The sequence below is a fragment of the Conger conger genome, chromosome 12 (genome assembly GCF_963514075.1).
Source record: "Conger conger chromosome 12, fConCon1.1, whole genome shotgun sequence".
Lineage (NCBI taxonomy): Eukaryota > Metazoa > Chordata > Actinopteri > Anguilliformes > Congridae > Conger > Conger conger.
Genome location: NC_083771.1, coordinates 26013507 through 26028914, shown reverse-complemented (window position 1 = coordinate 26028914; position 15408 = coordinate 26013507). Strand labels below are relative to the sequence as shown.

The following is a 15408-nucleotide window of genomic DNA, read 5'->3' as shown; positions in this document are numbered from 1 at the left end:
TGGGGTCACTGCAGCCAGTTCAGGGGTATTACACAGCCCTGTTGTTATTCCTGTGGAGGGTCTGTCCTGGTCTCTCTGCTGCCTGCAGTTCAGGGGTATTACACAGCCCTGTTGTTATTCCTGTGGAGGGTCTGTCCTGGTCTCTCTGCTGCCTGCAGTTCAGGGGTATTACACAGCCCTGTTGTTATTCCTGTAGAGGGTCTGTCCTGGTCTCTCTGCTGCCTGCAGTTCAGGGGTATTACACAGCCCTGTTGTTATTCCTGTGGAGGGTCTGTCCTGGTATCTGTGCTGCTCGCTCATGTTTGGTTTCTTGCTCCCTGTGGTGCCGACACGTTGTCTCATCGCCTCTCTGGTTACTTTCTGTTTTTCCCTTTTTTTGTGATGGCCGCCATTGAAGGAAGTATTTTTTGGCAGGGTCGGGGGGGGGGGGATGACTGGCTATTTTCCAGGATGGACTCATCACACTGTGCATGGGCTAGTTTCCCAGAAGGCCCTGCTCATTGGGCACAGGTTCTCTGGAGTGTGACAGGGAAGTCGAGGGGGTGGGTTGAGCTACCGACGTTAGCTTTAACTGAACACTCCTTTGTGTGTGACATGCTTCGTGGCAGGGATCTCTGAAGTCTTGAATTGAAGTCTTTTATTTAAGTCTCAAATTGTTTTGTAAAGCTGCTTTGTGACAATCTTGCATTGTAAAAAGCGCTATAGAAATACATTTGAATTGAATTGAAAATGTCTACACACCTTGTTTTCGACAGCTAATCCCTGTCTCTCTCTTTTTTGTCTCGAGTCTCTCTCTTGTGTATTCTTTTTTTTTTAATGGGTGGAATCGGAAGGAGTTCCGGTGGATGTAATTTTTTTTATCAATTTTTTTTAATTCAGCGGATACAGACATGTTCTTTAGGTTAACAGTGAAGGGTTTTTTTCTTTCAATGTTACATGTCATTTGGCTGACGCTTTTATCCAAAGTAACTTACAGTTGATTAGACTAAGCAGGAGACAATCCTCCCCTGGAGCAATGCAGGGTTAAGGGCCTTACTCAAGGGCCACTTATTGTGGCTACACCGGGGATCGAACCACCAACCTTGTGGGTCCCAGTCATGTACCTTAACCCCTACACTACAGGCCGCCAATCTAGGTTTGACATGTCCAGCATTACGGAGTGAGTATATATAGAGAGACTTTGTTTGGCAGACTGAAGAATTGAAGTAGTGAAGGATGAAGGATGTTGTGGTGAGTTGAAAGGGAGAACAGGAAGGGGAGACAGGAAGACTGAGAGTGGGAGTGAGAGAGGGAGACAGGAAAGGGTGGACACGGTTCACTGTTCATGAGGGCTCCAGGTGGATGTGTGTCAGGACTAGAGGAAGCTCCATGTTTACCTCAGAAGGCCCGTCTGAGGCTCAGTGGTGCTTGGGGGAGGGACACTAAGAGAATGGATATGAGGGTGCATCAACACACACAATTGAGCTGTCCTTCTCAGGCATCTGCTGAGTGGTGATGAGGTAGCAGATTTTCACGGGGGAGTGATTTTTAAGTGAACAGCATGTTTTGATAGTGGAGATTGATGTCCGCTGGTTCCACATCTCCTTTAAGTTTGGGCACATCCCTTTCAGTGTCATGACCATCCTTTAAGGTTTTTGTTTGCCCACATTTTTGTTCCCCCCTTCTCTCTCTCTGTCTCCCTTCATTTCTCTAGAATGCCGCCTGCAGTTCAGTGTTTTATACTGTGTTGTTCATTGTGTTTTATACTGTGTTGTTCATAGTGTTTTATAGTCATGCGAGCCTATACAAAGCACAAAGTATGGAATTTAAAATCGAGAACTGCGACATGCAGCTTAACATTCATGGGTGAACATGCTTATTCATTTCATCATTTATCATGAATAAATTACGTTTTAGCACTTGATTTCAAACCAGTTTTCCTTATTGGAATGACAAACATTTGTGTGAAATGACATGCATACCAAAAGGAAGGTGCAGTGTTAGAGAGTATACCAAAATAAGACAAGAATGTACTTGCATAATATGCTAGAATACAAATGACATCAAACACTGCAATGAGCAGAAATATAAATACTCTTATATGTCTCTTATAATTATTTGAGACCTAAGGTCTGGAAACTGATGTGTAAAATGGCTTTTTTCTGTATTTCTGCTGTCTCAGGATGGTCTGTCTGACATTAATTCCCTGTTCCACGTTGACATGATTGCATCACGCAATTTCTGCAGATTTGTCAGCTGCACATTCATGCTGCGAATCTCCCAGTCTACCACATCCCAAAGGTGGTCTATTGGATTCAGATCCGGAGACTGGGAAGGCTACTTTGGATAAGTCCCTTTGGTTAAAAGCGTGAGCTAAATTACTGTAATGTAATGTAATACTCATGTACGGTCATACGAATATTACATACGCTTTGTTTGATTTCTTGCATGGCTCTACAATTGCTCATTTTCTCATCTACAAACCCTGAATCTTTCCTGAAACTTCATAATGCGTCCCAGGTGCGGCCGCACACAGAGAGAACATGAGGCTGTTGTTGTGTTGTCGGACAAACGTGGGTTTCCGATCCAGCTTTTGAAGCCGGGCAGTGGGAATCGCTCTACTGTGAGGCTCACACCTGAAATGGAAGCTCTGGGCTGACGTCCCAAAACCAGGCGGGGGGGATATGCGTGTAAAACTCCACCAGGACACCTGCGTATCGTGTGTCTGTGAACCTCCTGATTCCCTCCTTCCCCGTGCGTGTGAATTCAGTCCTTCCCAGTGACAGCCAGCACCTGGGGTTTGGGCCAGCGTACCGTGCACTGCCCCTCAGAGTTTAGGGGCGGTTTCATTTCAATTCAGTCAATTCATAAGAACTTCAACATTTCCCACGTTCAATGAGAATTCTTCAATGAATTCGCTGAGCTCCACCAGTTCCAACATGAGCAGTTCTAACATGGAAGACATGTAGGTGTAACGGAAACAGAAATCAACCTATGTTCAGCTTGCCATCCTTTTATTGCTGCTGGTAAAGCATTGTTTTCAACACTGCACCTGTACAGAATAGTTCTATATGTGGCTGTCATAGCAATGAATGCACATTGGATTGATTGAAGTAAGATTTTTTTTTTGTTGTACCGTCATTATCCAGTTAGGTCGGTTGAGAACAACTTCTGAGTCACAGTTGATGACCTTGAATTGATGACTCATAGCCATGGTTCTAGAAAGTGCTGGTCTGGTGTGCATCTGCTTGCTTATTATCGACTGCCCCTCCCAACACTGACACCCACACACACACACATACACACACCAAATAAGTTGAGTGAGAATAACTTATTTCTTGGCTCGTTAGCTAGGTATTTGTAAATACTGTATATTTTTACCGTCTGCTTGGTGGCTGTGGTAAATCGGTGTAGCTAGCTAACATGAAGGAGCTTTCAGTGAGTTATGAGCTGGTCAGAACAAAAGTAAGCCTGCCTTTACCAAAACAAGTGACTTGCACAAACATGGTGGTCTGTCCTTCCTTTATTCTTTCATTGATTCCATTGAAGTCATTCAATTTATTGTGTACAACCAGGCCATATCTATCCAAAAAATAGAACATAGAACATTGAACATTGACTTTTGCAGAATAGCACATACCAGAGTGGAGCAGGGTAGAACATTTATAGCAGAGTAAACTCTTGATGAATACACAAGTCATCTGTCGTGATAATGGATGGATATGTTTAGTAGAATTCAAACAGACGTTTGTGCATTATTCTTTTCGAACTGGAGTGAGTAGAGGCTTAATCTATAACCGTAATATGCTGGAATAATTTTTTCATTTACAGTAGACATCATCCATAACCACATGTAAATTAAGGCTTGCTGGGATTACTGTGTGGCAGAGTTTACCAGAACCCTTAAATCTGGGGAACACACACCCATTGAATGTTGTGGTAAAGTGCTGAGCTACGCCTTGGTGAGTCTGAATCGGGGCTCAAAAGTCAGACGTGTACAGTGCAGGTACTGTACCAGTGGGGGTGCTTCAGAGAGCAGTAGGGGGTCTTTGGGATGAAGGTAACAGCCACAGAGGATAATGACACATTAAAGAGCTGCCGGCAGATTGAGTTACAGGCAGAAGTACAGAGCCAAAGCCAAAGCCTTGGGCTGAAAAAGATACCATACCTACCAAATACTATTCGAATGAAGAGGCTAGGCAGGGCTACGGTGATGCAGAGCCACACAACCAATCAAACTGTCTTCCTGGGGTCACACGGGATCGCCTGCGTATGCGGACTGCCAGTCACCAGCAGAGATGAGACGTCGTGTTTTATTTCGGTAATGGAGGGAAAGGTCTTCCTTCCCTGTCCGGGCTTAAAAGGAGATGAGGAGATAAGATGACCTGGTGTACAGGAACCCAAGGCATTTAAATTACAGTGTTTAAGGGAGTGGGAGGAAAGAGAGAGCTGTCTGGGTGTGTGTTCAGTGAGAGTGTTCTTCAGGACGTAGACAGGTTCTTAAGGAAAGACTTTTGTTTTTGTTTGTGTGTGCCATCTCTCTCTGTTGTGCTTAAGCCTTTGAACGTCCAATTAGATAGATGGCTCTGTCAGTATGTATTTTTGACTTTCTGTGTATATGTTTGCTGGTGTTTATGCACCTTGTAAGTACACTGCAGCCTGCCTCGAACCAGACAGCACAGTCCATGTTCCCCCCACAGACAGAAACAAAACTGGCCCCTGCGTCTCCCTCTGTCTCCGTCTCTCTCCTCCTCGGTTCCCATAGAGATCACTCCAATGAGCTCAAATACAGGAGGCCTGACACCACCCCTGTAAATACAGGCTATGTGTGTGTGTGTGTGTGTGTGTGTGTGAGAGTGTGTATGTATATGTGTGTGTCTCTGTGTTTGTGTGTGTCTATGTGTGTATGTCTGCGTGTGTGAGTGTGTGTGCTCGTAAGTGTATGTGTGTGTATGTGTGTGTGCGTGCTTGGCGTGCATGCGTGCTTGGCATGTGTGCGTGCGTGCGTTCGTGCGTGCGGGGAGACAATAATTCACCCCAGCTCCCGACACCGCCAGGTGTCTTCAAAGAGCTGTCGCAATGCCGAGCCTGTGGAGTCGGAACGCCGAGTCGGAAGTCTGTAATTCCGGAGGAGTTCCTAAACGAGTGTTAGCAGGAAGGAGAAAGGAGCTGGTCAGGGCAGGATACTTTGCTGACCTCTTTCACTGGGCAAGACAAAGATAGAGGAAAAGGGAAATGTGACCCGTCTGGGCCGAGTGTTGGATATGTACACACTCCTTCCTTTCCGCACGCTCTCTCTAACTTTCCCTCCTTTTCTCTCTCTCTCTCTCTCCTCTCTGTTTCTATCATTTCTATTATCGTGGAAACTTTCTCCTTGATATAATGTAAATGTCCTGTGCTGAAACCTTGCAGAACTTTCAGGAGGGATTTAGCATTTCCCCTCTCTGGCCTGCTCACTTCATTCCCGTGGTTCTGAACTTCTGCTCACATGCAGGTTACCTTGGAATGGGACTATTACAAATTCAACTATTTCAACATTTCAGCATTACCTTCCTTTGGAATTTCATGGGTCCCTAGTTAATGAAACATCTTTTTCCCCCTCATCAGCCCACTAAGGAGGGGCTTCTTAAAGTCGATATTGTGCATCTTGGCTGGGATCATGAGGAAGTGCACATGCGTCTTAGAGAGTCAACAGTCACACCTTACAAAGCTGGAATTCTCATTGTTGTCGCAAAATGATCTTTTGGGAGCAACAGAAACCCCCCAATGCTCCTCTGCCTCCCCAAAATCCCCCCGTTACATCATGTGGATGGGCTCTTTTAGCAGACTGCCGGTCTTGTGACAGTCTCCCTGAGTGACTGCATGGGACTCCTCTTGCGTACTAAAGTTTAGTGTCAGTGCACGAGGACTCCGCCCATGGCTCAGGCAGTAAGAGCAGTCGTCTGGCAGTCGGAGGGTTGTCGGTTCGATCCCCCGCCTGGGCTGTGTCGAAGTGTCCCTGAGCAAGACACCTAACCCCAAATGCTCCTGACGAGCTGTTCGGTGCCTTGCATGGCAGCCAATCACCGTCGGTGTGTGAGTGTGTGTATGAATGGGTGAATGAGAAGCATCAATTGTACAGCGCTTTGGATAAAGGCGCTATATAAATGCCAACCATTTACCATTTACCATTTACCATAATGGCTGTGCTGTCTGGGGAGAACGGCGGTCCCGTCTCAGCGGAAATCCAGCGAGAGGGGAGAAAAGCCATTATTCAGTCTTCTTCCCAATGCACAAGCGATTTTAAGGTTTATTTCCACTGGGCTACATAAAGGTCCACTTTTGGATGAAAGAGAAAAAACAGAAAATCATGCACATCGCCAAAAAGTGACCTACGTGGACCCCAGCCCTACAGATTCTCGTCACAAGCCTGTTTCTCCGGGAGAGTGTGAGACGGAAACGTAGCCTACTCAAGAAAGACCAACTGAAACCCGATCCAGTACAGTGCACAGACAGGCCAGGGTGCCAGCCCACACTGAGTATGTAACACGCTTCTTTCTGCACGTGGTGCATTCATCGACGGTGTGTCTGTGATTTACTCATGTCTGATTTCTGTCTTTTGCACGCAAGCTGCTTCTGCTGAAGGCCTAACATCTAGGCTGCATGTGGTTGACCATAGACCCCTTTAGTGAGACACTTCTGCTCCAAGGATAGCATGACAGCTCAGTGTGTCTGGACCTTACATCCTCCCTGAGGTAGAAGGAGCGGCTTTCTTTGTAGGCTAGGAGGTTTTAGGGGTTTAGTGCAGGGCCCTGCACCAGAATAGCATGGGGTCAAACCCTGTGTTTGAGGCTCAGCATGCTACCCAGCCCTGACCCACTTTGATGTCCGGCTGAATGAAGGGGTGACAGGATGAGCGGGGCTGTGACATCACCAGGAGGCTGCTCCGTGCGGCTGGGAGACATCAAGTCTGGGTCGAAATCGGCTGACTGTGCACGCCGGGAATGATTACTGTCCTGACCCGACACAGTAATTCCTTTATTATAGCTCTTATTCCTTTCATATTTATTTTTGTTCGTAATTCATGTTTGCCTGCTCTGTATCGCACGCATGTACAGACCTGCACACACACACACATGCACGCACACACACACACAAACACAGATTTATCCTCCTCTCCTCACTGTCACCTCCTCTCTCTGTCGGCCCTTCAGACACCCCCCCCCCCCCCATCTGAACACAACTGCCATTTATGAGGGCAGTGGTTATAAAATGTCAGGTAACATTAGCAGTCTCACCAGAATAGTTCCTCACCGGTGTAAATACAGTCTGAAACCTTTTTTTGTGCGAGTCCTTTTCTCGTCTCTTTCCCTGCATCCTATCTTTCCCTCCGCTGGGATTCTTCACTCTCCGGGGACTCGCTGGCACTTACACGGAGTTCCAGCTTTTGTACCCTCGTTAGCGCTAACGACGTGCACTTTTTACCGATGGCCGATGGACACATTCAGCAGAGACGGCCTCCCCAGGTCCTGCTGACGTCTAACTGCTGTTGTCCTGCCGCTTGTCGATGCAACAGCAACAACAATGAGCTCTTATATCGTGCTCTTCAAGCGTACATCCCGGGGTGCTTCACACAAAGAGAAAATACGACAATAATACAACTATAAGAGTCCAAATTTAGAGGAATAAGCACTCAAGCAAGTCTTCAGACATGATTATGGTTATACGCTTTGTTGTGCTTTGCTCTGGATAACAGCGTCTGCCTCTAATGTAATGATTTAAACGAGTTGACTGTGTGATTAGGTACAAACTGACACTCACTGGCCTGTGTGTGTGTACACGTGTGTGTGTGTGCGCGCGCATTTCTGTACATCTCTGTGTGTCTGTGTGTGTGTGTGTGTGTGTGTGTGTACACATGCCCTGGCCCAGTTAATGACAATGAAGCTCAGTTATCTTTGCGAGCCCAGCAGACGGGTCCATTCTTCCATGTGGCCGTTAGCCCCTCTGCTCCCAGCCACGGCTCCTGCATTTGCAGATACGGCTCATTTTACCGCCTGGATTCACCGAGGTCTAAAATAAACATGTTTTCCCTCCTGGAAAGAAATAAAGAAATGTTTTCTTCATTTCCTAAAGGTTCACCCTATTTCAGGGATCTGATGTACATTTTTCATATATACATAAAAAAAAAAAAAAACATTTATATTTTGGCAGTTTAGTCGATGCCTTTATACCAAGCACATTGGACGGCTTCTATTCTTTCTGCACACAATCCATACATGTAGAGCTGGATATTGACTGAAGTGATTTAGGTTAGGTACCTTGCTCAAGAACACATCAACAGTGCACTGCCTGGCTGGGACTCAAACCTGCAACTGGAGGCCCATTTCTTTACTACGCTACACTGTAAAAGATGGAGTGTGTACACATAGGGCCTGACCACGAGCATATGAGAAATCTTTTATCACACACAAAACTAATAACACAACCTACGCTCCGTGAGCACTTTATTCGGTATTTATTAGTCTTATTTTTTTAGACTTCTACTGCTGTAGCCTATCCACTTACAATTATCATGTGTTGTGTGTTCAGAGATGCTCTTCTGCATACCACTGTAATGTGTGGTTATTTGCATTACTGTCACCTTCCTGTCAGCTTTGACCAATCTGGCTGTTCTCCTCTGACCTCTCTCATTATCAAGGTGTTTCTGTCTGCAGAAATGCTGCTCACTGGATTTTATTTTGAAGTGTGTGTGAAAATCCCGGGAAATATGCACTTTCTGAGATCAAACCACCCTGTTTGCCACACCAATCATTCCACAGTCAAAGTCACATTTTTTCCCCATTCTGATGGTTGATATGAACATTAATTGAAGCTCCTGACCCGTATCTAAATGATCGTATGCGTTGTACTGCTGCCACACAATTGGATAATCACATGAATAAGTAGGTGTATTAAAGTAAAAATGCTCCTAATAAAGTGCTCGGTGAGTGTATAATTGGTGCAAAACAAGTGTCATGACCAGTCCCTGTTTATGTTATTGGTTTAGCGTGTGCTGAAAGTCTTGGTAAATCATGCTCTTGCTGCTTTGTTGATGTTTATTGATGTGGCAGTTTGGAATGCAGTTTGCCAGGTCTTGCACTGTTGCACCTCACATAACTCAGGTCGCCTAAATGAATGTAATGCAATGTAACGTGTTCACTGGGCATTTCTCTCTTATGACTAGTGAAATAGTATGTTAGTCTTGTGAGAGGGCCAATCCAGGGCCAGTCATTGTCATTGGTCTTTGCTGGAATGTTCTCAAACCTTCTGTTCTGTTTGAGGGCAAAGCCCGCGGTTGGTGCAGGCAGCGGCTGCTATGACATTGCTCACATTATTCAATAGTACCTGTGTACCTTTCTTTGTATAAATTTTAGGAATGCCAGCAATGCACCTGTCATGTATCTATTGAAATATGAATTGGAGTTTTAGTGTCCGTGTGTGTATATCCAGTTCATGAGGGGTGGGGGTACCTGGGGTCAGGTGCCTCACTCTGATATTTGGGTGAGCTTCACAGAGTTGAACACTCATTCCTGATTTGAGATGCAACTTCTGGGTGTGTGTGCGCGTGCACATATGTGACTATGCGTGTGTGTGTGAGCCTGTGCATATGTGCTTTCTTCATTTCTAACCGTTTCATCATTTGTCATCGTTTATGATTATATGTTTGCACTGGAACTTTACGCATTGCGGATAGGAGGGGGAGAAGAAGACCGAATAAAGAGAAAGGGGGAGAAAGAGGCAAAGAGAGAGAGAAAGACAAAAAAGAGGAGTGTCCATTGTGCAGTCCCAAACCCTCACTGCCATGGCAGAGAGCTGAGCTGCACCGTCTGTCTGATGGCTTAACCAGACGCCTTAACTGCCACTCCCGAAAAACACACTCCCTCCCGCAAGAAGCGTTTAATTACCAAAGCACCCCCCTGATCTTCAACATTCTGCTATTTCATTCCAGAATAACGCCACGCGTCAGCACTGAACTCCTACAAACATGCTCCGTTTCATTATGCACTGTAGCGTCGTTAAATTGAATTTGGCTGAATTGGCCTTCTGTCTGACTACATGTATTAATCTCTGTGGTATGCCAGCAATATATATGTATATATTGAACATCTACTCAAATGCAGTTTGAACTGCTGTTTATCAGCTTAGTGGTTCTCCGTGCGAGGCTCTTTTGTGTTAAACGGCTTCCTTTAAACTGTTATCATTCACAGTGGGTGCATATTGAAGCCAAATCTCCCTGTTCAATTGAATCTCTTTTCATAAGTACACAGTGCTGAATGGTGGCATCACGATAGCTGGTACCACCGCTATGGACTGGTATCACCGGCTTGGTTAATGTTATCTAGTTCACATGTAAGCCATTGGTTTGGATGGTGAACATTTAGAGGAAGCGGAGTTCAGGTATTTTTACACAGGTGAATTACCTGTATGTGGCAAAAAAAAAAAAAAAAAGGAATTGCAGTGACCGTCTCTTTCCGTTTTAGTATCACCTTTCAGCTGTTCCTCCCCAACACTTCCCTTTACTATCGCACGTGACCTCACTCTATATCGTCTGTGAGCTGGGTTTGTGTGCTTTGAGCCAGGAGTAGTCGTAATTATAGACCCACTCCACCTGCAGTTATCAGCTCTTCTGTAGACCACAGGCAAAATAATGATTACGGATGGGTATGGATACATAGCTTGTTCTCGCCAAAAACCACATCATTTTCCTCTGCTCTTATCACCTTGACATATGACAAGTAAACTTATATCTTTTTCATTGACTTGTCCTTTATTTGACCAGGTGTGTTAACTAAGAACTTTATTCTCTTTTGCACCGATGACCTGGGGAGTCAATGTGGGTTTTCAACGAAAGGGGTTATGTATCCAATCAGTCACACCCCCCACCTCTAAGTGACCAGATGTTCCGTGCCAGTTGATGTGGGAATTTAACTAGGACACTAGGGTTAACACCTCTACTCTTTAAAAAAAGTGCTGTGGGATTTTTAAGTTTGCTGTCTCGTGTGAAGGTCACCACCTCCTACAGCATAGCGTCCCCATCACTGTACTGGGACATTGAATTTATGTTTGTTAGAGAGGGAAGAGTACCTCGCTTTGAAATAAAACGTTTTATTGAAGCACTGTGGGGCGTGTAGGGGATGCGTTAGCCTGGTTAGCCACTGAATGTGCAATACGGTGCCAGTGAGTGTCTGCTGATGGTTAGCAGATGTGAGCGGTGTCGTATGGCAGTAATGGCGGTACAGCCATGACCGGGGGCCCGTCACACGGCAGGAATCACGGGGGGGAGGGGTGAGTGGTGAGGGGGCGTTTGTCTTGGAGACGTGCGGGAGGAGGAGTGGCAGACTGGCTTAGTGGGCTCAGATTGACGTCACCGTGGGTCTGCGTCTGTGTGCTGCTGTGGTCACAGCCGATGGCGGAGGCCCAAGGCGGTCTGTTCTGCCTCATCACCCACAATTCCCGGTCCCGGCCCTAATTTGAAGGGAACGTGCATCCCCTGTGCGCCCGGGCCCTGAAGGGAGGGGTCCGAGAGGATGCGCGTCTCGGTCTTTGATCTTTCACGTTTGGGGGAAAACGTCATGGAATCGTTTTAAAAAGAATGGAGACTCACAGCTTGTGTGTGCATAGGAGTGGTGCTCTAGCAGTGTATGTGTGTGTGTGTGTGCGTGCGTGCGTGCGTGCGTGCGTGCGTGCGTGCGTGCGTGCGTGCGTGCGTGCGTGCGTGCGTGCGTGCGTTTGTGTTCGTAATGCACATAATGGTGTTACCCAGATTTGGGGATTTTACTCTCTGACATTATTTTAATCCCACCAAGCTGTAATTTGTATGTGGTTAAGAAGTTATGGACTATTTATGATATCGATTAGCGAATAAATCTTTTGCATCATGCAATTTACTGTTTATTTCCAACAAGCGTTCTTCAGATGTAGAATGTCAATTCAAATGGCAGATAGAGAGAGAATAAGAGAGAGAGAGCAAGATACTTTCCCTTTCTCCGTTTCCCTCTGTCACCACACTGAACTCTGAACTCTGAACAAACAAAACAAACAGAACGATGACAGCAGAGGTATCCTACTGGGTTCCTCTGATGTTCCGATACCTCTTAAAAAAAAAAAAGAAGTGATTTCCCAGAATTCTGGTTCTGGGATTGACGGGTCTGCTCTCCCTGCAGGCCGGACGCGGGCGGTCCTGGAGGACTTCAGCCGCCTGTACGAGCAGCAGTACGCCGTGGCCCTCTTCAACAAGGTGCGCTTCGACATCGAGGGCAGCTGTGGACCGCAGTCACAACTGCTGCACCGCAAGGTAACCCCCCCCCCCCCCCCCGTCACTCACTCTCCACCTCCACCTCTGTTCATCCCCCTCTCCTCATTCCTCCTCCCTCCTTTCTTCCCTCCATCTCCTCCTTTCCGCATACCCTTCTCTCTCCACCCTTCCTTCTCCAAAAGCTGTTTTTATCCAATTTTTCATTTATTTCACCTGGGCCTTTCTTCAGCTCTCTCTATAAGGTCATCTTTTCTCTTGTTAATCCTATGCCCAGCTCTGCACCTCTCTTTCCACCTGGACCTCGCTCACAGGTTGAGTCCTCTGATGTTAGGGTTATAATAACACGTGTGCAAATGCAGTCCAGGACTGATGAGGTGAGACCATAATAACAGGTCACAGGGACCAGGTCTAATGGTGTTGAGGTGGGCTGTCCAGGCATGTTCCTTCAACCCTAATTTTGCACCCCTGGGTCTACTCATTAGCGGCTGAAAGAGATATCTAGCTGTTGAATGAGGTGTGCTGTGTTAGGATTGGAGTGAAAACCTAAGACAGGACAGTAGTTCTCCAGGAACAGGGTTGCGCAGCCCTGATGTGGAGGGTATAGGAACAGACACACACAGCATGCAGGGCTGGGATGGGAGTAGATGAAGGTCCACATCCAGGACGGTCTCCCTGCTGGTTTCTCATTAAAAACAGGAAGCCTTCCTGTGGGGGGGTTTGACTGAACGCACAGCCTCAGCTAATGAAGGCCTGCAACTGTCAGTCCAGAACAGCTGTGCTGTAGTAATGTTTTACAGGGGTGTCTGTGGGGTGGGGCCACACACACACACACACACACACACACACACACACACGCACAGTAGAAAGAGATAATTAGATGGTTATATTGTTTAGATCAGGGGTGTCAAAGGAAGGCCAGTCCTGGAAGGCCGCAGTGTCTGCTGGTATTTGTAGTTTCCTTTCAATCAGCAGCCTTGAGAACAAGGTGTGTGAACTCTTTAGCCAATGAAAGAAATGTATCTCTCGTGCTGAAACACACCAAAAACTAGCAGACACTGTGGCCCTCCAGGACTGGAGTTTGACTCCCCTGGTTTAGATACAGCACTAGTTAGACAGTTGTGAATTATGTTGTGTTGTTGTGACTGTAGGTGAATTATGGGTCGATGGCCTGTGACTGTGAGCTACTCAGATCTCTCCTCCCCTTTCCCAGGACCCACTGCAGGATAGGAACATCTTCTCTGGGAACCTGTTCCACTATCTGGACAACAAAAAATGGAGGCACCGCTTCTTATACATCCCAGACTCGTACAACGTCTACTACTACGACAACAAGATGGTGAGGCATTCCGTCTCCATTTTCTGATGCTTAGCCAAAAGAACAGGCCACACACACACACACACACACACACACACGCACACGCACCTGCTCACGGATACAGATTAGGTCGGCGTGGAGCTGTTCTTTGAACACAGTTAGCACAGCACAATGTGAACACGCATTACTTAGGATACGGAAGTTAGCTAGCAAGCTAAATGGTGCAGCAAGCAGTCAAAATTATGCCATTTTGCGCTGTGAAAGTATGTGGCGGTACAGCATGTGGTATGTGTTATTGTGTTGACCTCTGACCTCTGACCACCTCCTCTCAGGCCCATGAGAGGGGACTGCACCCCAAGGGCATCATTAACTGTGCCGGCTACCGAGCCCTGACCTCTGTGGACGAGTATCTGGAGCTCATCGGCAACAGCCTGCCAGGTGAGAGAGACTGACCCCGCCCCCAGAGGGAACATAATGACATAACAATGACTCCATGCCACTTCCCCTGGGAACCATAATACTCACTGTATACACACTGAAGTCTTTGATACTGTCTGCACAGAGAGAGAGGGAGAGGGAAAGGGAGAGGGAGAGAGGGAGGAGTGGAGGGAGGGAAAGCTATGGGGAGATGGTCGGTGGGGTGAAAAGCACTGTACGCAAGTGACTCCACTGAAAGGTCACACCACAATGCCGCTGTTCTGACTGAGGAGTCTGTGTGTGTGTGTGTGTGTGCGTGTGTGTGTGTGTTTGTATTCATGTGTGTGTGTGTGTATTTGTATTTATCTGTGTGTGTGTGTGTTTGTATTTATCTGTGTGTGTAAGTGTATTTATCTGTGTGTGTATATGTATTTATCTGTGTGTGTGTGTGTATGTGTATTTATCTGTGTGTGTGTGTGTGTATTTGTATTTATCTGTGTGTGTGTGTGTGTATTTATCTGTGTGTGCGTAAGTGTATTTATCTGTGTGTGTGTGTGTATGTGTGTTCATCTGTGTGTGTGTGTGTTGCAGATGTGAAAGCCAAAGCCAGCACGTCTCCGTTCCTGAAGTGTGCGACTCCGTACTGCATCATGCTGTGGCACCCGTACGGCCGGCATCACTACTTTGGCATGATGACGGAGAAGGAGCGGTCCAAGTGGCACGCCGTCTTCCAGGACTGCATCCGGCACACGAACAACAGTGAGCACCCGCCGCCCGTCAGACACCGCCGCCCGTCAGACACTCCAGCGCTCGGAGATTCAGTTCCGCTTCAGAGTGGGGCTGAGTCTCCCAACCTCCCCATACCCACCAAACCACTCACCACGGTTTCTGCAACCTTGACTCAGTTAAGCAGCCATTTTACTGTACCCCGCATACATTACATTACAGTCGTTTAGCTGACGCTTTTATCCAAAGCGACTTACGGTTCATTAGACTAAGCAGTGGCCAATCCCCCCTGGAGCAGTGTGGGGTTAAGGGCCTTGCTCAAGGGCCCAACCCCTGCATTGATCTTATTGCGGTTACACTGGGGCTTGAACCACCTTCCGGGTCCCAGTCAAGCATCTTAGTCACTCGGCTACAGGCTCCACTCAACCCTCAAAGGCTCAGATTCAGGGTGGAGTTGGCCCAAGCTCCCAAGCTCCCCATACCCACCAACCACACAAACACCTCGAATCATTCACTCCGATTTGTCCTTAACGCACAGCCAAGCGTCCATTTTACTTTTATACCTTGAGAATAATTTATTTCTGAGTTGACAGCATTGACAACATTAACCGGGGAAAGTCTGTTTGTGAACAAACAAACTGTAACGCTAGCACTGTACGTCAAATTCTGGAAAACATTTTGGTTGAATCAAGGCCAA

General features: G+C 46.8%; 1 protein-coding gene across 1 annotated transcript in view; it reads left to right on the top strand.

The window, feature by feature from the left end:
• Positions 1–15408, top strand: part of niban2a (niban apoptosis regulator 2a) — a 55653-nt gene that overhangs the window by 6546 nt on the left and 33699 nt on the right. Inside the window, exons 2-5 of the mRNA XM_061215625.1 lie at positions 12162–12292; positions 13464–13589; positions 13901–14006; positions 14577–14744. Coding sequence (XP_061071609.1) covers positions 12162–12292; positions 13464–13589; positions 13901–14006; positions 14577–14744 — 531 coding nt within the window. The remainder of the gene's footprint in view (positions 1–12161; positions 12293–13463; positions 13590–13900; positions 14007–14576; positions 14745–15408) is intronic.